This window comes from Vulpes lagopus, chromosome 1 (assembly GCF_018345385.1).
Source record: "Vulpes lagopus strain Blue_001 chromosome 1, ASM1834538v1, whole genome shotgun sequence".
Lineage (NCBI taxonomy): Eukaryota > Metazoa > Chordata > Mammalia > Carnivora > Canidae > Vulpes > Vulpes lagopus.
This window is the reverse complement of record NC_054824.1, coordinates 141,379,528-141,406,605: the sequence shown is the minus strand read 5'-3', so window position 1 is coordinate 141,406,605 and position 27,078 is coordinate 141,379,528. Positions and strand designations below refer to the sequence as shown.

The window sequence follows — 27,078 nt, the reverse complement described above, 5'->3', positions numbered from 1 at the left end:
CCAACCTGGGCCCCACCTGGCTCTGCAGGAACCCTCCCCAATCTTCAGGGTCTCAGTTTCCCCTGAGTGTAAAACTTGCATCACCACCCCACAACCAGATTGGACCAAGATCTCGAGTGAAGCAGGGAGTTCGGGGGACAAGAGGTGGCACTGTGAAAGGAGCAGATGGTAGCATCATGGGTCCGGGGAGGCAGGGCCCTGGAAGGGGGCACCAGGGCTCCAGGCACCCACTCTCCTCCCAACCGCCTGTGTCCTGGGCTCAATTCATGGGAGTCCCTGCTGGAACCTGACCACTCACTCCCTCCCTGCACACATGCATAAGGCACACACACACACACACACACACACACACACACACACACCCCTGCCTTGTCCTCAGAGATGGTCCTGAACAATGGATGGACCCACTGTGCCCCCACCCCACCCCAGCCTCCCCCTCCCATGGTCCTGCCATCAGCCCTGAAGCTCCCCCAGCAAAGAAGCCAGACAGAAGGAAGAGGAGCACAGAAAGGGGACTCCTTCAGCCTATTTGGTCATCAATTAGTATGTGGATCTGAGCAAGTCAGCTTGCCTCTCTAGGACTCAGTTTCTTCACATGTAAAAGGGGACAGTGAGCCAAGCACTGAGAAAGCCCCCAAGTGCCATGCTGGGCACTCCATTGACTGCCCTGAGGGGTGAGAGTGGGAGAGGCAGCCATCTGACTGCGGGACCCAAAGAACCCATTGGACCCAGGGGCAGGGTAGCAGAGTGGCAAGTCCTGGCTCAGCCTCTATGAGCTTGTGAGCTTTCACCTCTTTGTTGCTTCAGCTTCTCCATCTGTAAACCAGGGACGATGATGGGAATCTATCTCCCAGGGTCAGTGGAGGCCAGAGGGGGGCAACGCCCAGAGTGCCTGGTAGGGGGACACTCCAGCCAACCAGGAGGCAGGAAGCAGCCAGGCTCTGCCGCGCTCACAAGGGTGGCGAGATTCAGCCCCTTCCAGCCTCTGGGGCCCCTGTCAGTGCCCTTGGGTGCAGGGCTCTGGAAGCATTGCCCTGACAATTGTCCCCAGTGTGGACGTGAAGCAAGCACCCCCAGCCGCACATCACCCCCACTCCAGCCCCCACTAGAGCACGAGTTCCGTGAGGCCAGGGTGCAGGCCTCTGCCTCACTGCTGCAGCCTCGGGGCCTGGGCCGTGCCGCCGGCAGCACCCCAGAACAAGAGGACCAACGAATGAAGGAAAAAAGGGAGACGAGGCCTTCTCTTTCAGCTTCTACACATTCCTGGCACAGAGGAGGGGCTTAATAAATAGTTCAGGAATGAATTGGGGTTAAGGGGGGGTGAAGGGGAAAGGCGGCAGTGTGGACCTGCCCTGAGCCAACCTCGTCCTGGCCTAGGGCCTAGCGCCGTGGGAACCCTGCCGAGGAGCGGCAGGTGGCCTTGGCCAGGCAGCCCCACCATGGGCCATGCCTCCTCCCACCGCAGAGGCCCTTCATCATCACCTTTATCTCCATCTTCACCACCATCATCATCCATGCCAGCCAGATCCCCCACGTGCTGGGGCCGTCCTGGGTACCACTGCACACATTGTGGGGCCCAGCAAAGCTTTGGCTCACATGCACACGGCTGGGTTTAGGGAAGGAGACAAGGGAGCTGCCAGGCCAGGCAGGCCCTGAATTCAGGGGTGGCGGAGGCTCAGCAAAGGACATCCCAGGGCACTGAGGGACTGTGGCTGGGGGATGAATGGGATAAGGGGCGGTCAGCATCCCTGAAGGATCACCTGACCTTCGATCAGTGGACCTCCGGCAGGCACGAGAAGGGAGGGCTTGGACATTTGGTCTGGAAACAGAGGGAAAGTCAAGGAAGTTCACATTTTCCTTAGAATATTAACTCTGGGGCATGTCTGTCCTTTCCAGAGCCTTTTAGACAGCAAGTGTGCCCTGCAGTGCTCGCCAGCCCCTGAAGGGTTAGGCAGAAAGAGGACGCTCCTCCCTTTGGGCCAGCGAAGAGCCCAAGGCCCCCAGCAAGGTTAACAAGGCTGGTCCTCATCCAAGAGGTCCCAGGAATCTTGTCTCCCGACTTGCTGACCTGCAGCCCTCCCTGATATGTTTGCCCCCCTGAGTCCTGGGCTCAGAGGGGTTGTCAAATGTCAAACACAAGATGAAGGGCGATGTCTACGTTGAGAAAGAAACCTAGGTGTTATGAATCTTGCACATGGCCCTGGAGTTTGCCTCTGAGGGGTTTACAGACTTATTCGTGGCCCCCAAAGCTTTGTGAATGGGGAACATAGAAAAAAGCGGCCAAATTTCATCTGTTCTAAGAGCCCACCAACTGCAGGGTGAACCATGCCTGTGTCAAACACGAAAAGATTTTTAAAAGGCAATTAAACTCGAGCACATGGGCGTGTATCAGGTGCATGCTGGTTCCAGAAACGTGAAATGCAGACGCATGGTATGGCTCAGAAGCTTACTGGTCTTACTGGTGTGGCCGATGATAGCCGGACGTTGTGGGGACACCTGAGGTTTCCAGTCAGAGACCCTGGAAATAGTCTAAGCAACTGTGGAGTCTCTAACCCCTCCTGTGCCTTGGCCTGAGAAACTTCATCTTTACCATCTGGATGGACAGAAGCCCTCGAATCTGCATGGCCCCTCCCAGTTCACGAAGGGGTTCATCTCCACCCTGACCCTGGGAGGCAGGTCCAATGGTGCCCACTCTCGACCTTCAGCGCACACCTGGGTGCCTTGGAGCCGGCAGCCGAGCCCAAGCCCCTAAGCCCGGACCCTGCAGGGTAGCCTCCCCATCTCAGATACTCCCCCAAGAGACTGTCGCCCGACCCTCAGAGGCAGGTGCCTCTGCTACTGTGCGTGCCCCTCCCAGGGCCTTCCCCAGAGACAGGTGACCGCAGCGTGGGAGGGGACAAAGTAATTCAGAGCTGGGTGCAGAAGGCAGAGGAGACGAAAGACAAGTGGGGAACACAGAGGCTTGTGGCTCCTGCCCTCCTGGTTCAGGAGCGAGAACAGAGACCAAGGAAAGGGTCTGGGTCTTCACCCTGGCTGAGGGCCCTGGGCCAAGCCCCTGCCTCTCTCAAGGCTCTGTTTCCTGTAAGATGAGGGGGTGGAGTGATAAGCCAGATATTCTGGGTCCTTTCCGGCCCTGCCTTTCCAGGCTTCCAGTAAAAGCCAGGAGAGCTGAGTCTTGGGAGACAGGAAGACAGAATCACCTGAGGTGCAGCCAGGCCACCCACCAGGAGCCCTGGGAACTGGGGTCCCAAGCCTCAGCGTGGGGAGTCTGTTTAGTTATTGCTTCCCCTACCAGAGGGTCTGAGGTGGGAACATGGGGGCAGAGGGCATAACACTGGCCTATCCTCTACCCGCCAGTAGCTCCTTGGCCCCATCACTTCTGCTCTGATCCTCTGAGTCCTTCCCCATATCTCCACAAACCATCTGCCAAGGTGGGGGGAATGAGATGGGGGGGTTCAGGGATTAGGATGTGATATCCCTTACCAGGGGCAGTGGGGTGGGGGATATGGAACAAGCTAGCATTCATTGAGTGCCCACTACTCTCCAGGCACCCGTGCAGAAAGTTCTATGGATCCCATGTCACTCATGCAACCTCTCCGGAAGTTAGAGCCTCTCTCCCAGCAGCCTGACCCAGAGCCTGTGCTCTCGACCCCCTGGGGCCATCCTGCTTCTATGGCAGCTACCCTACCCTGCCCTGGCCATTACACAGTGCTCAGCCCATGGCTCTCACCAAGTTTTCCCAACAGCCCTGGGGGACGGCCATGATTACATCCCCATTTCTTGGATGAGGAAACTGAGGCACCGAAAGGTTAAGTACCTTGCCCAAGGAAGCAGAGCGCTTGCTGAGGGTCTACTGTAGGCCACCCCCTGGGCTGGGCACTTCCGGTCATCACCCCAGCCTCTGCTCTGACACTTTACTACATTCTTGTGCACAAGATGCAGAATGAGAGCGAGTCTCCAGGACCACAAGAATCTGTTATTAATTGAATGAGTACATCCCATCAATATGGCACAGGGGTTTGATGCCAACATACAGGTGGCTTCTCCCTTCCTACCTTGAGGCTTTGTCCTTGCCTAGTAGTGAAGCCATGGGGGAGGGGGGGTGGCGCTAGCCCACCCAGCACAACACTAATGCCGTGAGAACATTAGAGAAGTACATGCACAGAACAATCTTTACCTAGAATCAGGGTAATGCCTAACACACGGGTCTAAGAACCAAGTGAGGCAACAACGACCTGTCTCCTCAAATCTATTCTGTCCTTCTATATTAATAGAATCCCCCAAATTTAGCTGGCACATGGCCTTGCAGAGTGAAGACTACATCTCCCACCTCCCTTGCAGCCACGTGTGGTCATGTGGGCCAGTTCTGGCCAATGGGATGTGTGAGTGGGTACTGGGCAGCATGGTGTCATGTTCCTCCTGCACTTTCCCTTCTTGCTCCATCTGGCTGCTTAGAAAGTGGACATGGGGGTCAACCATCCTGGACCATGCGGGAAAATGTCCGACCCTAGGGAGGGGTGGAGCAACGAGAGAGGAGGTACCTGACGACATCCAGGGCCCACCAACCGTTCCTGCCCAGGACCACCACCTGCAGGCGCTGTTCTAGAGACTTGCTATCCCCTTGAAGCCACCTTGATTTTGCATCTCTGTCACCAGAGCCAAACTGACACCCTACCGAATAAACCAGCTCCACTAGGTTAGGTCATAAGAGTCTCCACAGCAGGTATTGGCACGCTATTTGAGAGCTCTGGTCCACCTGACGTAAGCTTGATAAAAAGGCGTCGTGTGCTCAGAAAATCTAAGGCAAACTTGGAATACATTAACACAAGTGTGGATTCTCCACTGGGGAAGGGCATCTGATGGCGTCCCCACTGGCTTCCTTCCCAGTTTATGGGTTCATCAAACTAAGTGTCCTGGATGGGGTCTCAGGCACCCAAGGAGAAGGAAATGAGAGTGTTGGGCTGAAGAATTCTCAGAAGTCGCCCCCAGCAGAGCCCTGCCAATGACCTCAAGAGCCAATGGTGGGGAAGGAAAGCCCCAGGCCTGGGAGGCAGGGGAAATAAAGCGGCCCCCCAGTGACAGGCCCAGGAAATGCAAGGGGCAAAGGAAGAGCCAAGGTCACTGCCCAGGGGCCACTGCCACCCATCGGGGCAAGATGAGGGTTGTGTGTGTGAGTCACCTAGGTCCTCGTCCTCCACCACCCATCTTCTCCATGGACCTGTAGGGACCAGGGCTGCCAGGCCACCAGTGGAGAAAGATCCATTGCATTCTGTTCCAGAGGCCCCCCAGGAAAATAGATGCAGCCCTTGGAGGAAGCCTGCTTGGGTCCATGGAGCCTGAGGATTCCTTGAAAATCCCGAGTCCCTACAGACGCCTTCCCCAGCACGTGCAGTAGTCTTCCTCTGTGCCGCAGGGATGCGGCGTTGGTGTGCTGGGGCGGGCGGGGGGGGGGGGGGGGTGCCCACCTCCAGGTTGGGAACACTGCCTCGGGCCATACAAAGGACATCCATGTCCTCAGTTTCTAGGCCATGGAATTTAAAACCTCTTCTTGCGATACCTCTGTTTTCTTGTCTTTCAATTGCCTTAGTAAAAGATAACCCAAAGGTCCACACAAGATGCCTGGGGGGCGATGCCTATAAAACCCTTGGAGGGATGACATTCATAAACGAGTGCTCCTCTCCTGCTTGGCAGAAAGGTCTCCCAGCCGGCTGCCCGGCAACAACGCGGGGGGCCCTGTGGGTGCATGGGTGCAGGGAGACAGCCTTTGCGAGCTTTACTCTTTTGCTCCAGACCAAACCTCCTTCTTTGCGAGCCCTTCTCCTGTCCTTTTCAGGAAACCAGGGAAGTGGGGGGCGGGAATCTAGGGGGAACTACCTGGGCCTATCCACAGGCCAAGACTCGTGCCTAGGCAAGGGTGTACCAGGCAGGCCTCCTCCGAGAACCCTCCAGACTCAGGCACGTCCCAAGCCCTACCCTAGGCCAGGGTGATCTGCATTTTATTAAGCTCCCAGATGATTCTTACTTGGTGCAGACTCCGGTGTTTGAAGTACCTTGGCTGGGTGATCCCCAAGTGCCTCCCCACCTGGCTCTCTGGGCCTGCAGACCTGCCCACCTGCCGGGACATCCCTCACCCGCACGTTGCCGGCTCGGGGAGCTCTGGGGCCTCCGGTCTCAGCGCTGCTGTTCCATGATTTATGACTGAGACTCCCACACACGCTCTGGAGCAGGAAAACCCAGCACACTGTTCACAAATTAAATCCAGCCCTCCTCTCCTCCCAGGTAATGGGCCCATCTGATGATAGAAGAGCTTATAAACAGCTATCATCAAATTAATCTCCATGTCAGAGAAATAATAGCAGTTGTAAATAAGACGGAGTGTGCCCAGCTTCCCAGCTTGTTAGGACACCTTATAAAACAAGGCAGCGACATTAATACTGCACGGGCTCTTTCATCCCCCCAACCACCTGAGTGCAGAAACTGAGTGTCGAGGGAGGTGTCTCCTGGGCGGCAGGAGGAAACCCCAGCAGAGGAGGGCTGCTGGCCGCTTCCCGGCCCCGCGACTTCTTCTCCCATCTCTGCTCAAACAGTTCCCATACCACCACTGGGGTTCTCTGGGTTGGGGGAGACCGCCAGGCATGCTCCTCTTCCCTTCATACAGCCTCCCCACCTCCTTGTCCTTCTCTCTCTCGCTTCCTGATGGCGGGGTCCTCAATCCTCACCCCAGTTCAAGCCCCACCTTCCAGGAAGCCCTCCATGTCACTTGACATTCAAAAGGGGCTCTGAGGTTGGTTTTATCCATCACCGGCGGCTAGAGTGGACACCACGACAACCCCGCTGAGCCTCCCGCACTACCCCACATAGATGCTCCCCCTCTCGGGTCTCAGCAAGGCTCCGTGGAGAAAGCAGAGCCCTGAGGATGGGGGCAACTGGCTGAGGCAGGTCCGGGTCCCTCAGCTTGGCCAGCCTGACCAGGGCAGACGGAGATGCTCAGGCTTAAATGGAGACATCTAAGCTTGCATTTTGTGAGATAAAGCGAGCAGGTGCCGTGGGCGTACCCAGTGGGTACGTTGCATTTATTTGCACCTGTGAACATGTGTGCATGTCCTGCACGTTCCAATCCGGTACAGGTGCTAACGAGTGTGACCGAGTGTACATGCCGTGGCCTACCTGCATGTGGATTGTGCGCGCACGTGTGCTACACAGGGACGGTGTGGGGCAGAGTGTGTGCCGGGCTTGAGCATCTGCATGCACGGCGATGTGACCATCGGGTGCTACGGGAACGGTGGGTGATGCATGTAGCTGCAGGGCAAGGGCACGAGGGAGAAGGCCCAGCCCGAGGCATCTGGATAAGGTCATCAACATAAAAAGGTGGGAGGGAAATCCTAAGCAGGGTGGGGTTTGGGACAAGGCTAGTCCCTCCAGGGGCCAAGAACCCCCTCCAGGGCTGGCCTGCAGGGGTGTCCCTGGGAGGGAGGGACTGGCTCACCGCTGACCTCCCTACCTCAGAGGCTCCTCTTCAGCAGGTGAGGTTGGCCCTCCTGGGAGGAAGACTTGGGGAGGGGGAGGGTGTGGAGCCGGGCAGTCACCAAGTGCTGGGCCACCTTCCATGGTCTTCTTAGGCTCTATGTCCCTTCGGGATACAGAGTTGCTTTGGGCCAGCCCTGAGCTAGGTGACCCCGTTCCCGGGCCTGCATCTCCCAGACCATTGCCCTGCACCGCCTTCAAGGGATGTCTTAGGACTCATAGGCGCAGGCACCCAGCGGCCTGTAGCCAGGTGGCACCGGGGGGTGCTGCCGAGGCGGACCAAAGGGCTTGCTTGCTGTCCCCCGGGAGTCACCAGAGCTGCAGCGTGCTCCCGGACAGCTAGACCTGGACTCTGAGCATCAGGGGCGACGTGGGTGGCATTCTCCAAACTGGTAGAACATGAGGCTTGTCTGCAGGGACGACTCTGGACAGCTCAAGGGCCCCAGGACTTGGTTGGATAGTGCGGAAAATGCCGCCCTGGGGCCCTACCTCACCAGCCAGCTCTCCAGGCGTCCCAGACCCCACACCCCCCATCCTGCCCTCCCAGGAGGAAGGTAACCCCTGCAAGGTGGAGGAGGGCACTCCGCCCCCTCATTGCTTCCTGGGGGTCTGCTGAGATGTCAGCCTTATTTCCTAGGCCTTCTCGGGCAGTGCCCTGCTCTCGCCCTCAGCCCCAGGCTCAGGACATACCCGTCTGGGCACAGTGTGTGTGTGCTTCGTTCTTGACAAAAGCCAGTCAATCAGCAGCCGTGCGGATCAATGGGCAGCACTGCTCTGCTGACAACCCCCACCTCCCCGCCAGGACATCAGCCTCATCCCCAGACCCAGTGGGCAGCACCCTGCTTCCCTGCCGGCCCTGTGCCCCACCCCCACCCCACACAGCTGGCAGCCCCTCTGCCTGCACCACACTGCCCCCACCCCTTCTCCTGGCCATGTCCACACTCAGCTCGGGGTTAATTCCCCAGGCATCGCCTTCCCCAGAAAGTGTACCCACCCCAGCCTGAGAGAGCACCCAGGACATACCCAGGACCTTACTTTCTGCCTGTTCTCGCATCTGCTTCCCATCACCCTGACTCTGCGTAGGGTAGGTAAGGTGCTCAGGAAAGCGGCGGGCACAGACAAGTGCTACGTGAGCATTTGTTAGTGCCTTTGTCGTCCGTGTTACCCTTGCATCTCCAGTGCCCAGCATGACGCCTGGTCCGGGGCACATGCTCAGCGCACATCGTCAGATGAGCTGAACAAATCCATCATCAAATCTGAGCCTCCTTATAACCCTGCTAGGGACCAGTAGGGGCGGGAGGTGGGCCGGCCAGGATTGTTCCCATTTTACAGATGAGAACACTTTGGCTCAAAGAAGTTCTCCTTCCTCCCCTTTGCTCCCCTTACCAAATTTAAAGTGCCTCCTAGAAGCAGGCAGAGGATCCTGCTAGACAGCCACATATGACGACAGCAGGCCCATACTCTGGCCCAGGCATCAGCGTGGGCACAGTACACCCCCTGCCTCATTGCATTCCCACTCAGCCTGGCAGGTCAGGATGAGTACCCTACTCTGTGGAGAACAGAACCAATGCCCCGAGAGGGTTGCCCACTTCACAGGGAGGTCATGAGACCCCCCACAGCTCCCCTTGTGCAGCCTCACCCTCTGCAGGCTCACCCGGGGGATAGTGCATGAACCCACTGGGGGACTTAGGCAGCCCGGCTAGGTAGGGGTGGGACAGGGGGCAGAGAATGGCAGGGGAAATGGCCAGGGCCAGGGGAGAGAGCAGGGAGGAAGGGACTGGAATGGGTGGCATGACGATGAAATGAGAGGACCCAATGCTCCAGAAAAGAAAAAAACCAGACAAGGATGACAGCCATAGGACTCTGAACATTCACCTCTTGGATCAGATAGGGATCTACGGTGGGGGGTAGGGGGGCATGGGGAAGGTGGATAAGCTGACCTGATAGCTCTCCCAGCCAGTAGAGCTTCAAATCCCCATTCGGGGGAGTGGTTCCATTTCTGCCTTTTCCAGGAGGCCCTCCTGACTCCTCCAGGCCTCAGTGACCTCTACCCATCCCATGTGCCAGCCCTGACCAGTTGCCTCTAGGCTGTACCATGCTTTCTAGCCAGCATGACCATCAGCTTGGCCCTCCGTGTAGCCTGGTCTGTGTTCTCCACACGCTTCAGGGGTGCTTGGGGGGTCTCCCCAGCTTGGCTACGGGCCAGAAGCTGTCTGCACTTTGGCTGCCCACAGTGCATCAGAGATTTTCATTAACTGCTTATGCAGTGATGCTGAAACACGCCCGGCCCTCTCTTGTTTGCCCCTTTGCCCTCCCTTAGGACGCCCTAGACCGTGCCAGGGTTCCAGGCCCAAACAAACAGGATTCTGTGTTCAGAGGGGACGGCAGGAGCTAGGAATGATCACCTCTAGCTAAGCACCATGCAGGGTTCTGTGTGTGCCTTGTACTTCACCTGGACCTCAACCCACGCACCCCCCCCCCCGCCCCGGCGCTGGCAACCATAACAACAACCTCCAGTTTTTCTGATGAAAAGATGAGGCGCAGAGTGGTCCAGAGTCACCTGGCTAAGCCAGAGCTGGACCTGCAGATTTCTGGACACCAGGATCCGTGTGCACCTTGCTACCATTTACTCTCCCCCATTTGTCCTCAAGGAGAGCTGGCAAGCACAGCCCTGTCCTGCCCAGGAGCAGGCCACAATATCAAGGCGGCCCTTGGTTTCTGTCTGGGGCGATGAAAAGGTTTCCAAAGTGAAAAGTGGTGGCAGTGGCACAGCAGCATGAATATACTCCATGCCCATGAACTGTATGCTGTAAAAGGGTTCAAATGGCAAACTTTATGCGATACCATAGTTCCCCCCTTATCCACAAGAAATATGTGTTCTGAGACCCCCAGGTAAGGTCTGAAACCGCACAGAGCACCAAACCCTATATATACTAAGGTGGTTTAGGTTTGTTTTTTTTTTTCCCTATACACACATACCTGGAATAAATTTAATTTATAAATAAAGTACAGTAAAAGATTAACAGAAGCTAATAATGAATTACAACAATTTTACTAAGATGCTCTAATAAAAACTATGTGGATGTGGTCTGGGTCTCAAAATAGCTCCCTGTACTGTACTCACCCTTCTGGTGATGACGGGAGGTGATAAAATGCCTACGTGAGACAGGAAGTGAGGTAAGCGATGAGGGTGCTGTGACGCAGTGTTAGGCCGTCACTGATCTTCTGATGATATGTCAGAAGGAGGATTATCTGTTTCTGGACGACAGCTGACGGTGGGTAATGCAATCCTCGAAATCAAAGCCACAGAGAAGGGGGAGCCACTGTGTATATTTTACTGCAGCCACAATGAGAGCCCTTAGTGTCCTGAGGGGAGCCCTGCTGGGCATTCCCCACGGGAAGTCTCCCTCACATCCTTTTTTGTGGGAGATTCATCTCCACCTCCTGAACTCCCCACCCAGACCCTCGCTTCCAGTCCCAGCCCTGGCTCTCCAAGCTAGGGAAACAATATGGTAGATTGGCCACCATATTGAAATGCCATCCTTTCCTCTACCCCATCGAAACCCTACAGTCTTCGGCCTCACCCAGTTGTGCCTCTGACAAACCATCACTTGACCACCCCTGTTGGAGTTTCTAGAGCTCAGGTCACTTCCGACTCACCTCGAGTCAAGACACAAGAAGAGCACTGGCCTCTCAGCATCAAGAGACCCAGGTCCCAATCCTGACTGGGGGGTCAGGAGCTGGCTTTGCAACTGCAGCCACTGGACAGGCTTGGGTTTCCTATCTGTGAAGAGGAGACCTTGCTTTACCTGGCACTCCTCATTCTCTTCTGCAGGAGAACCCGAAGGTCAGAGGGGTGTGAGACAGCCATAGGGGTACAGTCTGGCCCGCCCACATGAAACATGTCATCCAAGTCCTATATTTTCACTCAAAAGTTCATGCAATATTGGCAACTGGTGACTTGAGAGTTCCTTATTTTCTCCAATATAAAAACCCCCTTTTCCTTAAGATTTAGCAGTAAAACTGGAATCTGCACTATGTTTATACCAGGGCATGGCCAGGCCCTTTTCTGCCTGAGTGGAGGCTCTGCTCTCTATTGCACAGCCCTCTCCACTCCCCTCCAGTCTGGATGCTCCCAGAAGGCAGGCCAGGACCACCCCGCCAGGCTAAGCATGAGCGAGGACTCTGCACATACAGACGCAGACTCCGTGAGTGCTCGTGTGATGCTGAGCAGCACCTGTTCGGGAGGAGTAGGGACAGTGACAACGAAGCACGTCTCTAATTTCCTCCTCTCATCTTCCCATCCTTCCTGCTCCTACTTTCCTCCACCTGTCTCTCCCGGGAGAAGGTTGGACTGGTCAAGGACCCCTCAGGATGCGGTGGAGGTAGAATGGGAAAATGCACCCCAGGTTCATGCCTGGGCTCCTCGTCCACCTTCTCCATCAGGCTCCCAGCTCACCTGCCCAGGGGAGAGCTGCCTGCTGTTGTTCCCTTCACCACAGGTGACCTCTCTTCCCCTTGTCCTCCCATAAGCCCATTCCTGCTGACAGGAAAAAGGCTGGGCTCTTGGGGTTCTGGTGGGGCCCAAGCTCCCTCCGATGGCCCCTTACTGCCCTTCCCCTCTGGCTTGGCTCCAGCCCTGCCTCCCGGGCAGCCTCTATCCCCTCAGCCAGGTATGGCCTCCAGGGCCCAGCTTCCCTCCAGCCCAGCGGACTGAGCTCCCTCTATAGGCCTGGCTTCCACCTACGCCCGGAGGGATGTAGGTCCACCAAAGGTGAGGCCCAGCTGCAGCAGACCTAAGCCGGTGTCCAGGAGGAGCTTTGCTGAGCTCTGACTTAATAGAGGCCGAGACTCTGTCTAGCTGCCTCTTTTGTCTCCCTCACCACTCAGCTGGACACACAGGCTACTGAGCCTCGGGTGACTGGCCGTGCAGGGAGCCTTTAAGAGGGGTCTATGGACCTGGGCCTCCCCCTGTCATGCCTCACCTTCCCCAGAATCAGATTTTTCAACTCTGCTCAGCAGGGCCATGCCTCATAGGCGGAGGGGTAGGCCTGGACAGGCCCAGGGGTCCTTTCTTGCCCAGTCCATTTCAGCTGCACCTCCAGGGAATGCCCTGGAGGCTGAGGGCCCCACAGGGCGGGCCCTCCTTTAGCTGAAGGAAGACTGATAGTGTCTCCACCCCGGAGGGAGGCATCCATCCATCACTATCTACAGAGTTGAGTAACAAGAGCAATTGCTCTGGAGGGGGGTCGTCCTGGGAGGCAGTCTGGCCCAAAAGGCCCCTGCACAATGGGGAGGGGTGGCATGGAGGCCCTGGGCCACTGGGGGACAGAGCCCCAGTGAAGCTGCTGTGAGGCAAGGGGGACACTCGAGAGCACCTCCTCGCCGCCCCCCCCCCCCCTCAATTCCCTCCCACTCTCAGCCCCAGACTGGGAGCAGCAGCTGTTGCAAAGCATCCTGCCCTTCCTGGAGACAGGTGTTGGCCAAATTCTCACTTCCTCCCAGCCTCAGAGAGCTCCTCCACCCCCTCTCCACGTGGCAGGCAGGCGGGTGCTGAGTCAGCGGCCACCACTTCCTCTCCTAGCTGCACCCCAATACCTGGGGGAGTGGCTGAGGCCTGATAGGACAGCCCACTCACTGGGGGGCTCCCTGGCCTGTGCTGACAGGCCCCAGCGGGATGTTTCAGGGAATGGATGCATTTGGGAACAAGGGGAAGGGCCTGCTCAGAGGGCAAACTAGGCCCACCCCGTGGGAAGCAGGTGCCCCCTGAGCTCAGGCCTGCAGGCCGAGCTCGCTGCCCTCCCATGGCCCACCAGGCTGCCCAGAGGAGGTGGTCTAGCCACTGGGTAAAGAGTGTGTGACTGCTGCCCCAAGGAAAGTCAAAGAGACAATAAAATGTGCTTCTCATCGAGGGGCAACCCCAGTTTTTCAAGCAGGAAGGGGCCACTAGGCCAATCATCCTCCTCAGCAGATAACAAGTGAGCACACAGCGCAGTGATCCCGGGTTATAGGTCACAGGGTCAGCCACCACCAGCTGCTAGGGAGCAGGACAGGGAGCCCCCCGGTTCCCACTGTCCCGAACCACCTGTCTGAGGGCCAGCACTGAGCAATGTCATTCATTATTGCTACCGTTGCCGCGGGCTAGCTTCTTGTTTTGTTTCCTACACATCAAGTCCTATAAGACAGACGTGATGGATCTATCATCCCCTTTTGACTGACACCCCCACTGACGGGGCCAACTGAGACCAAGGGGAGGAAGACACTGACCTGCCCGGGATCACAGAAGTCTGTGGTAAAACAAAGACCAGCTCCCAGATCTCAAATGTTTATGCAGACATTCTTCCTTCTCCAAGCCCTCTTTTACCTGCCTTCCCCTCCAGCTATTTGGGTCTATTAATGGGAGGAGCTGATGGTGAGCAGAGAGGCTTTGGAGCTGTCAGACCCATACCGCCAACCCCTCCTCCCCTGTGGCCCATGGCAGCCCTGCAACCCGGTGCCATGCAAGTGTGTCCTAGGCCCCAGCCTGAGTGCGGGGCCACCATTCAAGGGGAATATTATGCAGCCATTAAAAGTGATGCTCGTAACAACAACATATGAAAGCATGAAAAGGCTGTGACAGGTTACATTAAAAGATGGACAATGTAGGATTGTTCATTACTGTGTTTACAGCTCAACAAAAAATATACATATGTGTAGGCACAGAAATGTGGGAGGAGTTTTACCGATATGGTCTCAGAGGGATGGACATCTAAGAGATGTATTTCCCCCTTCGGTTTATTTTTCTTTTTTTTCCCTTTGGTCTATTTTCTAAACCTTCCAAAATATCATTCTATTACTTCCATGATCTAATATAGACTGAAGTTGTTGAAACACCACCACCCCCACCAAGCTCTTTCTCTTCACTTGAGAAGGGCCAACCTGTTTGCAAGCCTGTGGAGGCGGCGATGACCCTGCCACCTGCCTGCCCTAGAGTCTCTCTTCTCAAGAAGGGGGGAATTTGATGAAAATCATTCAAACTGAGATATCAGGGTGCAGTGGGGTGCAGCTCCTTGGGGAGTCTGTGTCCCAAGAGAGGCTCCAGGGAGAATGGCCTCCTGGCTAAAGATGTGTGCGGACAACCAAATAAAGGGATTCCAAGACTGGAGAGAGAGGTTTGGGAGGAGTTGTCATGGAAACATGAAGAATTTGTATTGAAGTGAATTTCCTAACCCCACTGGGTGCTAAAAGTCTTAAATCCCAGGACCGTGCCTTGGTCCCCTTCCTTCTGTCACTCTTGGCATCTCAAACTCACTGAGCTCATCTCTCCCTGAAATGGACTGTTGTTCCCAATCTTTCCTGTTTGTCCTCCCCATCGTACTCCCTTCCAGGCACCCCGAGACCTCTCTGCCCTTCAGCCCCTCCACCCGGACTCAGCTCTGTTCACTTCCCCTACGGTTTGGGTTAGGGAAGGCCCCTTGTGGAGCCATCCTTCCCACGCCCCAGGCCTTTGGCTTAGGTTTCCATCAGCCCTGGAAGCCTGCCATGGCCTCCTCCCTGGCCGCACCCCCTAGGCTCACCCACTGTCACCAGCTGCCAGAATGAGTTGTTGAAATACCGCTCTCCCCAGAGAGCTCTCAATGGCTAAGGGAGCAGGTTCAAACTCTACTGGAGCTTCCGAAGGCCTTCAGAATCAGGCTTCCAAGTATCTTCCAGCCTTTTCTCCCACATTCTCAGACATCGTGCTGCCGAACTCCTAGAGCTGTGCTCTGGGGAGAACCATCCAAGGACAGACCTGGGTCCTGGTGCCTCCTGCAGACAAGCACGGCAGCACACCTGCACACATGCCCCTACACACAAGCACACACGCACAAACACACCCTTCCTCATATGTACTTCCTGTTCTTGCCAAGTCAGCAGAGCCTCTAGGCCTCTAGGCCTTAGCCAAAGTCTCACTCCTTCCCCACCTCCACCCAGAGCCCTTCTTCCTCTTCCTCCCTCCTTAGGCGTACCACCTTTGAGGCACATCTTAATCCTGCCTCCTCAGTCAGGGGATCTCTGAGACTAAATGTGATCCCTCACCAATAGATTCCTACAGTTATAGGGGACGGAGGGCAGCCACCTAGCAGGCCCCAGGCACCTGCTGCGTGCCAGGTGCTTTTGAATAGTCTAAACAGACCCTGTCAGGTATCACGATGGTCACTGTTTAGATGACACTCAGAGCAGTTCACCCTTCCAGGCCAAGAGGGGGCTAGGACTTAACCCCTGGGCGGCCTCAGGCTCTTTCCACCTCACCCAGTCAGACGTTCCACCATCTGTTGGGGTGCTTTGGCACAGAATGTCTTAGACAGCATCTGGTTTCCTAAACATTCATCTCCTAGCCTCGGCGTAAGCCTCGGGAGGGCAGGCACCCAGGTACTACGTTGCTTTGGCATCCCCTTTAACGTGGCTCCAAGTAGGTATTCAGTAAACACTCATGAACTAAGTGAGTAAACAAGTGAGTTGAGCAGAAGAACAAATGATTGAACACGAGGACACAGGCATTGCAAGTGGTTATGTTGCAGGCTATATATGTTTGCTTTTAGTGCTTAAGTCATCCAGAAAATCCTCAGAGTCTCTCTAAGGCAAGCTGTCCCCCCACACGTCTCCCCCAACCCTTCTGGCAATATATTGGCTCCTCTGTGCCTAAGCCATACTGGAAACTAATAAATACTGATTCATGTTCATACTATGTTAAGCCAGGAATTTTTAAATAGCTATTTAGATCCACAGAACAACGAAGGCACCAATGTCTTGCACCTTTGCACAAGCAGTAGCTGATTAGGACTAAGAGATCAGTCACACCCTGGAGTCAAGGGCCTGTGTCTCTTCGCCAGGAAGGGGGCTCCATGCTGCTCTTGGGTCCCGCGTGGAGTTGTGGCTTTCCTAACACAGGAAACCAGTAAGTTTTCCTGTGGGACACCTTAGGCTATTTAAAGATGGGAGGGATGTGGGGGCAAAGGATGAGGCAGGAGGTGAGCAAACTGTAAGATGAAGAGTGGTGACCCAGTCTCTGTCACCTGCATCTTAGAGCATCGAGACTTCTGAGGATCTTTTCCCCTAATCTTGAGTGACTAATACTGCTAGTTGGTTTATGGATTACTATTATTTAAGAAAACACATCAATTAAATGGTCCTTATCTGCTGCTAATTTCAAAAGAGTTCTTTCATTTGAAAAGAAGACCAGCGCACAAGAGCTGTGCTTCATCTTCACTACAAAGTCTCTGGTGTAGGATCTAAGTAACAGATGGCTTTTCCAAAATCCTGGAGTCAAAAGTTATTAAAACGGGTATGTAAAAAAAAAAAAAAAAAAAAAAAACGGGTATGTGTCAGATGGTTGACAGAGTAGATACAAAGTACAACGGCTTTGTAATGATTGGCTCATCCAGTCAGGGGAAAGGGCTTCTTCATCTGAATGTGTTTCTTCTGACAATGGGTGAAAATCAAGTAGGCATTTGATAAATTGCTGAAACATGACTTCCCATTAACCCCACCAGCTTTCTATATTATTACTAGGTTACCAGACGGTCCTTGTCAACTAATTCTGACACACATAACACTAATCTAGAGAAATAGAATCTTAAAGCTGGTTAACATCAATCTAATAAAAGCCACTGCTCTCTAGGACAAAAATGAGGGTCATCACCTGATTTGGGGTAGTTTTCACCATTATTGAGGAAAGGTTGAGGAATGGTTGATCTTGCTTTCTCAAACTGGGGACAAAATTAAAATTTTCATGTAAACCGAAATAAAAGGAGGAAGAGAAGCAAAACAAATTTTTTTAAATCCTTGAAGGTTTGCATATCTCTTCTTGCACCGACTACAGCATGAGCCTCCGCTGGGAACTTCCATGTGTGTCCATGTGTCACAGTAAATCAGCTCAGCTTTCCTACCCAGGCTGGGGAGAGCACAAGAACAAAGGGCCAGAGCAGAAAGGGCAGTCATGAGAGGAGAGGAGAGTCCTCCCAAGCCACAAAGAAGGCAAGGCAGCACTGTGGTCAGGCAGGGTGCAATTATGGGGGGATGGAAGCCAGCAGAGGGGCAGCGGGACCCCGGGAGACAGCCCAGGGGAGGGAGGAGGAGGTATGGCCCCAGGAAGAGTGGCTCCAAAATGATGACCCTATGGAGCAACCGTGAATTTCTTTAATCAACTGATTTCCTTGGTGTCTAAAATGCCTCATTTAGCAAGACTTGTTCTGGGCTGAAACTGAATTGGTGTAAGTGACAAATGCTTGAATTTGGGGGGAATATATCTCTCCACTGGCTTCTCCAACGTAATTGGGAGGGAAGAAAAGATACATGTTAAGGGCTCTTCATCAGATTCAATTTGGGGGTAAGTCCTGACTTCCCTCCTGATCCACACTCCACCTCCTACACACACACACACACACACACACACACACACACACTTAGACAATGGCAGAGATCTGGCTTCTTTCTCAAGAGAGGCACCAGGACCACAGATGAGGCAGCTGTCAGGGAACTAGGCTATAATCAGCTTTAACTGGCTTACAGCCGACAGAGGACACAGACCCTCTTATTTCTACGGTAACAGGTCAGGCTGCTGACCCTGGGCTAAATGTGGGGGGTGGTGTTGGTTTCTATTCCCAACATCTTCCTTATGCAGGATCTCAATGCAAAACTTACACTGCCAGTCTCAAGAACTTAGAGATGCACATAGAAGAGGGTACTTTAAAATTCTAGACCATGGCTTCAATTACATGTAACATGTTACCCCCAGCATGATTTATCAGGACAGTAAATCAATGAGACAGTAAAAGGAAAAGTTAAAACACAACTAAAAATGGGTTTTTCAGGCGAGTCTGAAATGCTACAGATTGCTAGTTAAGAACAGTATCCCTTTTCTCAACCTAAGTGTTAGAGCCCCACCTCTTCACCAGCATCACAAACTGAGTGCCATGTAACTTAGAAACTAAGGTGAAATGTGCAGGCTATGCAGGTGGCCAAATATAAGAGTTGTCTCTATGCGGTTGAGCTGTTTTGGTGTGGCAGGACAACTGACCCTTCCCACGGCCCCAGAGGTCTATTGTAAAAAGATATGGACTAGTTGAGATTAAACTCTCCATATCTGTACCACAAAAAAGAAGAAGAAGAAGAAGAAGAAGAAGAAGAAGAAGAAGAAGAAGAAGAAGAAGAAGAAGAAGAAGAAGAGAAAGAAGAAGAAGAAGAGAAAGAAGAGAAAGAAGAAGAAAAAGAAGAAAGAAAAAAGAAAATAAAAGAGAGAAAAAAGAAAAGAAGAAAGAAAGAAAAGAAAAGAAAAGAAAAGAAAAGAAAAGAAAAGAAAAAGGAAAGTAAAAAAAGGCATTCACTCGAATCTTACAATGGGAGGTGGGAGTGGTGGGTGGGTGAGGGTGGGGATAGAAAAGCAAGGGAAAAATCTAAACAGCAGGATACGACAATAAATGGGAAAACAGCAAGAGAAAAAGCACACTAGGTTAATATAGGAAAACTAGTTCTTTATTGAGAGATTGTATATTAGTATTAGTGGATTCTGTGTGTAACAATGTCATCATGCACACGATACAAAAAAAAAAGGCTGGGCCCACCATGCTTCGGAAGGGCAACAGAACAAAAGCAGCGTACAATGAGCAGATGGCCCGGGCTACACGACCACAGTACGTTTCAGCAGGGTGACATCTCTAACCGAGCGCTGTACATTGTCAACTGGGGGATGTAAAAAAATACAGATCATGCTTTAGTTTTAGTACAAGAAAAGGTGAAAAAGATACACAACCAAAAGGATATTTGATACAGAAAAAATTACCCACAAAATAAGAACAGGAAGTAATTCAGCACAGCAGAACACGCTATCCCTGTTTAATGGAAAACCATTTTGCTAGGGATTCTTTTTTCCTTCTTCCTTTTTTTTTTTTTTTTTTTTCCTCGCTTTCTTTTCAGATTGCCAAATGGCAATCTGGGGCAGCCACTTGGGACTTGATTTTTGGAAGGGCCCTCGAAGTAGGGACCTTATTCTTACATTACTGCCGTTGTTTTGTTTCAGTTTTCGAGCAGGTCCGGCTGGTCAGGCGGCAGAAGGGAGCCGGCTGTTAAAGGGGCAGCTCTGAGGGCCAGGGCGGATGTCCAAAGATGCTCTTGACATCATACAATTAAACAATTAAGACACCATAGCTAGGGCTCCCCATGAAGCCAGGGACCTTGCTGCACCAAATTTTCAGAGGCTATGGAGTGGCATCAACTGTCATTTCATCAAAGATTTTCATACATGTATACTTATTATTTTTTGCCTCCGACTAAATGTACTCTCTCCACTCATGCCTGGGTGCTGCCAAGAAGCGAGCTGATGGCCACCCAGATAAGTGGGAAACGGGGTGCCCAGAGCCTCCAAGCCAAGGCAAAAGGAATCCACTTAACAGGGATTTACAGTGCAATGTACTCAGCTAAACAAGATGAAGATACAAAAATGGTTATTTCTCTACATCTATTCTGAAATGGCCTACATCCTATACTACTACAATGGAAACTAAAAAGAACAGACTTAAGCTGGCAAGCTATCTAATAGTTTTACAAGAAGATTGTGGTGTAGGACCTTGTTGGGTTAAGCATTAGTATCCTCTATCGAAAGGTCATGAATTCTTATCTCATTGTGCTAAATTTTACCCACAGCCCAACTCACCCTCAGCCCTTGAATTTCCTGTGGGCGTGTTTGCCATGAAAGTAAACTTTGACAGAGGGGCAAAATTTATCTTGGGGGGGGTGGCAGGGGGGGATTGGAGGGAGGCATATTAAAAATAAAATTTAAAGGCAGCTGAGCAATTTGAATTTCAAAAACGTAAAATCGGCATCCTGCAAGGGTATTTAGAGATCCGTGGTATTAATGAGGATGATAATGATTTAATCAGGATAATTATACTTTCAGGCTCAACATCCTTCTTAATCATTTTTGAATTTCTGCCTAGTGTAATGCTCCACACCCGTTTTAAGAGGAAATGCCAAGTAAGAAGACATAATTTGTGTACTGGGGGAGGGGGTTGGCATTTCCAGGGAGAGCTCACCAGGGCACCCCCCCCCCTTTCCCGCCCGGCCTACTCCTCACACACCCCCTCCACACCCCCTCCACCGCTAGGCCGGCCTGAGATAGGGATACTGCCGCTTAAATAGCAATGCTTTCCTCAGATGGAGACAGGAGATGGTTAAGAGGGGTGTCACAATACAGCTAAATGCGGAGGCAGAAGGGTCACAGCGCACACAGCAGCGAGTTGACCATTCACTGAGCTACACAATGAAGAAAAAAAAAAGATTTGATAAATGCAGAATGTCATCATTCTATCATCACACGAAAAAAACTGCGGTTCAAACAGGCCTAAGGGGGCCAACCTTGCCTTTTCGGTTCTGGGGAGAGGCTTAGGGCTGGGGACAGCTGGTCTGGCAGAAAGAGGGCCGGGCTTTCATTTTCTTGCCCAATCGGGCCCCTGGGGCGCACTGAAGCGCTGGCCCCGCGACCCCACCCCCCGCTCTGACTCGGTGGAGCAGCCCTGGTCGCAAAGGGAAGACATCATTCTGTGCGTGAGGGAGGGGGAGTGGGGGAGGGCCTGAGCCAGCAGGGATTTAAGCAGACTTGGAGTGGGAGAGGGTAGCAGAAACATTTCCAAGAAGAGAAATGTGAGTCCAGAGGCAGAATACAAAAAGGAAAAAAAAAAAAAAATGAATCTAAATGCATCTCGGATTCGCTTTGGGAGGTGGGAAATTTTGATTAAAAGGAAATGGAAGAAATGTGGAGGGCGGGGGTGGGGGGGTGGAGAAGAGGGGGAAATCAAGCTATTGTTGGAGCAGAATGTAAGGGAAAGGGGATGTGGGGAAGGGGACCGTGCAAACACACCCCATATATCACAGTTAAAAACAAAGCCGGCGCCGGCCTGCTGCTTTGTCAACGCCTGCCCAGGGCAAAGGCCTGGCGTGGGGGCAGCTTCCCACCTCATCCGCACACACAGCGCAACACCCGAGGGCCGGGCACCCCGCTCCGGCCGGGACCAGGGGTGCACAGCAGTGCATGTCTGACTCCGAGGCGCGCACACGCTTCCACACACGCTCACACACACACATCCAAGCGTTTTGAATCCATAGATGCAACTGTCATACAAAGACAATGGGGGTGGGGGTGGGTAGCACAAGGCGACACACAAAAAAAGGGGGGGGGTTAGGGGGGAGAAAGGCACGGGACGGGACGGGACGGGGAAATGGTGCAAGCGCCCACCAGAGGGTGGGGGCTGGGGCACGGGCTAGGGCAGATCCCGGAGCCCAGCTCGGCAGCCCGCGGCAGCGGTGACCGAAAGATGAGGGGGGTGCAAACACAAATGACACGAAAACACACATATGCCTCGAAACAAACACAAACACAAAACAGCACCGAATAACAGAAAACCAAGTATGCTTGCACACACACTCGCAGGCGCGCACGCGCGCACGCACACGGCCATGGACCTCTCCTCCTTCCGATCATGCGGGGCTCGGTGTCAGGGCAGGGGCTGGGATTCGGGGAGCCGCGTCCGCCGCGAGGAATAAAAAATGGGGCTGGGGAGGGAGGCAGGGACCCAAATTCGCCAAACCCTAACTTCACTACAAAAGCTCCCACGAGGGCGGCCACCCCCACGCTGGGGGGTCCCCGGAAGGGCCAGGGGAGAAGCCCCCGCTCGCCCCGCGTCCCCGCGGGTGCGCCCCGAGCCCCCCGCCGCCCGCGGCGCCCGCCCCCGCCCCCGCCCCCGCCCCCGCCCCCGCCCCGGTGCCCGCGGCGATCCACGCTCCGAAGCGGACCCCGAAAGGAAAAAGCGATACCTCTGTTTCGCACAGAGCCAAACACTGGAAGCACGAGATAGCCGACGTGGACCAGGACCATCCTGGCTCCTCGAGCGGCGGCGGCGGCGGCGGCGGCGGCGGCGGCGGCGGCGGCGGCTGCGCGCGGGCCCTTTGTGGCGCGGCTCCGGGGCGCGGGCGCGGGCGGCGGCGGGGCTGCGGGAGCCGCCGGGGCGGGAGGCGGAGCGCGGGGCGCGGGCGGCGGCGGGGCGGCGGCTGGCGGGGAGACAGATGGCCCATGGAAAGGCTCCCTTCCCGGCCCCTCTCGACATTCAAAGGCGCTGGGGCCGCAGCTGCCGCCACACAAAGGCGCGCGCAGCCAATGGGAGCGGAGCGCAGCGCGGCGCGGCCTCGCCGGAACCGCGGGGGACAGCGGGGACCGCGGGCGCGCGGGTGGCGAGGGAGGAGGGGGGCCGGCTGCGAGGGCGCGGGCGCGGGCGGCCAATCGCCGAGGCCCGCGGCCGGCCGGGCGGGGGGGGGGGGGAGGTCGGCCCCGCGGGGCGCGTGGAGCCGGGCGCGGGTCCCCGGCCGCCCGCAGGCCCGAGCGCGCGCGCAGCGCCCCGCACACACACGCGGGCGGCGAGCACGCGGAGCGCGCACACACCGGGCGGGGGCCGTGCACCCCGGCGTGCGGAGGTGCGTCCGTGCCTGCCGAGAGACAGGCACGAGCGCACCGAGTGCACACGACCCGGAGGTCCTTGCACACCGCGCACGGGTCACTCGGGGACGTGCGCCCCGGGGGCTGGCGCACGTGCGGAGCCCGACTGCGGGCACGAGTGAAGGTGGAAAGCGAGCGAGCAGCCGCACGCGGGACACACAGACGTGCACACCCCGACAGCCTTGTTAAGGCAGGACACGTGCCAGGAACACATTCCCAAAGACACACAGAGGGGACACACAATGCAGATATGTACCCTGCCAGGCTCCCTGCCCGTGGCAACGCTTTGTTGCTTTTGCAGAGCACAAAACTCACAACGATTATTCGCTGAATTGAGATCCACTCACACCCTGAAGTATGTGCACTGATTCTATACAGAGACACGCTCACCCAGAAAACCCAGAGCCGCTTGGTCACCGTTGGCCCTGCTGCTCTGCTCTGACACAGGCACAAACAGCCATGTGCACAGACACGCCCACTTCCTCAGCCCTGAAGGCACACATGGCGACGGGCTAGCGGGCTCCTCCGATTCACGGTGGGGGCACAGCCAGGGGGGTCACACGTGGGCCGTGGCTGGCCTGCCAGGTACAAGCCAGACGAGTGAAGAGCCATCTGCCGCCAAGCCCTGCTGTCAGGTGCGCGGCTAAGACTGTGTCCGTGCACGCTCAGCCCGGGACCTGCTATGAAAATCCCCAGCACGACCCTCAGAGCAGGCCCATAGTCCACACCCAGGCCAGGATTCACTTGTGGAGCCCACCACGGGCAGAAAGGTGGAAGACACTTCGGACTTCGGGACTTGTCTTCAAAACCCACTGGCTTCTTTATTTGATGAGTCTGGTAAAAATTAGATGGTAAAATCACAGTAGGTACAGCTAAAAGGAATCTAATACAACCCAAACCTTCTCCACGTTTTAAAGACAAGGGAAGGAGGATCATTCAATACGTGATGTGCTTGCATCAGGGCACAGGGGTGCCCTGCATGGCCCCCTACCATCCTGATCCTTGTAGTGCAGAGGGGCCCCAGGAGGTAAACAAATGCCCTACCAGAAAGCCTGCTAGGTGCAGAGGCGGAGCTTCTGGGGAAGGGGACACCTAGAAGGAGCACCTAGCCCAGCTGGGGGGAGGGCAGTCAAGTTGATTGCAGAAAAGTGATTTCCAAACTGAGACAAAGAATGAAGAACGTCAGGAGTGAGGTGAGGCAGAGCAGAAGACAGTAAAGGGAAACCGGTAGCCTGGCTTTGCCAAGACAGCAGCCATTTTCCCAGGGGCAGGATCCCAGGGCACATGGTTCTCCCTCCCCACTCCCCAAGCACTTGTAACCCTCAGACCTCCCCCCCAAACACCTGTGGCTGCCCCCCAGATGAAGGGGGGGGAGGAACCTCCCACCAGGCCCAAGCCCCACTCTTGAGGGTCCTTTCAATAAGTATCTGCCACCAGCTCTTTTCTGTTTTCAGAAAACATCATTTTCTGTTATCCATCAAATAAACATAATGCTGCCACTAATAAAAATCTTAAAAAGAGAAGACCTTACCAAACACCTAACTACTAGAATTTTTTCCTGTTCTATTTCAGGCTTTGCCAATATGCCTAGAAACTAGATTTATCATCGTAATCTACATATTTTTTATTCTGCATTTTAATCCTAACATTTTATCACAGACATTTCCCCATCCTTCTACATAATTATTTTCATGATTTTCATTTTAAATGTTTTCGTAGTATTCCAACTAGTGAAGGTTCCGTGAAATTACTTAATCATATTCTATTCCTGGGCATTCCTCTTGCTCCATTACTGAAGATCATGCAATAAATTTCATATCTATAGCTTGCTGCTTTTGTTGAACTGTAAGCTTAGAACACACTTCTAGGGTTGACATTCTTTTTTTTTTTTTTAAATATATTCATTTATTTGAGAGAAAGCACACGTGCATGCAGGAGAACAGCTGGAGAGGCAGAGGGAGAGGAAAAGAGAGGATCCTCAGGCAGACTCCCTGAAGAGCCCAACCAGCTGGGCTCCATCCCAAAACCCTGAGATCAACACCTGAGCAGAAATAGTCAGCTGCTTAACCAACTGAGCCACCCAGGCACCCCTAGAGTTGGCCTTCTTAAATTGACAAATATGGAAAAACTTCATAGGGGTCTTGCCACATATTGCTGTTGAAAAGATTAAACTTATTGTCAGTACTACCAGCAATACATGATATGCCAACTTCTCTGTAACCTTGCTAGCTTTGAGTATGGCATTATTATTATTATTATTATTATTATTATTATTATTATATCTTGCTTTATACCAGACCAGCTCACAAAGGCTTATATGACTACCCAATCTGACCTTAACAGCAGGCTAGGCTATAAACTCTGAAACCAGATTGCCTGCACCTTCTGGCTCTGCCACCACTAGCTTGAACATGTTTCTTATCTTCTCCAGGCCTCAGTTTCAATATCTGTAAAATGGGCATGATGATCGTAACCTTCCTCATAGGATTATGACCAGGTGAAGTGCGTGCTTGTGGAGTACATACAATAGTGCCAGCAATTCAGTCCTTAGTTCTTGCCCTTCGTCCTTAGTTCATGTTCAACCGTATCTCCCCGCCCACTACATCTTGCCCTCCTGTTACTGTTTATGATTGCCCTAGTTAAAGCATTCAGTGTTGGGACACCTGGGTGGCTCAGCGGTTTAGTGCCTGCCTTCAGCTCGGGACATGATCCTGGAGTCCTGGGATCGAGTCCCACGTCGGGCTCCCTGCATGGAGCCTGCTTCTCCCTCTGCCTGTGTCTCTGCCTCTCTCTCTCTCTCTGTCTGTCTCTCATGAATAAATAAATAAAATCTTTTAAAAAAATAAAGCTTTCAGTGTAAATGATACCATAACATGGAACATCCATCAGACAAAAGCTAACATCAATTATTTCCCACTAAACCTGGGGAAATCATGAGCCCAACTACTAACTGCACCGTTTTACTCACACATCAGAGAAACATAACAGACAGATGCCTGCATATACAAAGAGGCCCGCTTTCACACACAGCCATGAGCTTCCTGCTAAGGAACTATTCTGGATTAGGAGGAGGGCTTTCATTATCCACAAAAGCTTGGGTGTTTACCATTCCTCAGCCTTAATGCAACCATCTAGGTAATGGAAATAGCAATAACCCCCATCAGACTACCTCAAAGGTTTCTGGTAAGGATCAAATGAGGAGATAGCTGTGGAGTCCGTAAAGAGTACAGAAAATTCTAGAAGCATAAGTATAAGGGTACCCCCAAGAATGAAACTCAATAGTTGTTATGCCCATCTCCTTGTTTTATGGATAAGGAAACTGAGGCTCAGAATTGGGGCCATGAACACGGGTGCCACCATTCCTGACTGAGTTAGAATGAGAATACCCATTTCCCAGCACATAACCTAGTATTGCTGCTACTTCCCACTGGTTCTCTGTCCTGCTGAGACGACTGCTTTCCACTCTTCTTCCCATTAGTTAAAGTCCACAGAAGTACAACAAAGCAGATTCCCAAGGATAAGAAGGTTTGTAGAAATATTTCATTCATTGGGTTTTTTTTATTTATGTGTGCTTCCCCCTCCCCTCCGCCAAAGTCAATACCTAGTGCATGTTTGCAGGTTTAACAAGAAGAAATGTCCAAAAAATGAAAGGTGAAGGTAAATCTGTAACTCCTGATCCAAACTGGAGAAACGTGACCCTATAAGGTAGAAATAGCACGATCACCTTGAACCCTGCCCCACACCGTGATTCCTCGCTCTCTTTTGCCTCCACCTTGGCCACCTACAGAAGGGGTTCCACAGAACTTCATGTTTCAGGGGCCCAGACGCATCTGTTCCAAGAACTGCTCCTCTGGAGCCCAACAGTAGATCTCGGTTATGACCACCGTTGCCCTGTAATCAACAAGTGGAAGCAAATCCAGCACAATCAGCCATGTAGATATCAACAATTTTCCAAGACAGGTGACGGAATTCCTGCTCTTCTCCCCGTTGGGTTGGCATCAGGTAGACGCAGCCTTGAAAATCCATGCAAGACAGCTGGACTTCAGCAGATG

At 53.5% G+C, this 27,078-nt stretch overlaps 1 protein-coding gene across 1 annotated transcript in view; it reads right to left on the bottom strand.

Annotated features, from left to right (window-relative positions):
- RNF165 (ring finger protein 165) overlaps window positions 1-22,491 on the bottom strand; it is a 105,697-nt gene extending 83,206 nt beyond the window's left edge. Inside the window, exon 1 of the mRNA XM_041753520.1 lies at window positions 22,351-22,491. Coding sequence (XP_041609454.1) covers window positions 22,351-22,411 — 61 coding nt within the window. The 5' untranslated portion in view covers window positions 22,412-22,491. The remainder of the gene's footprint in view (window positions 1-22,350) is intronic.
- Window positions 22,492-27,078: the final 4,587 nt, after the last annotated feature.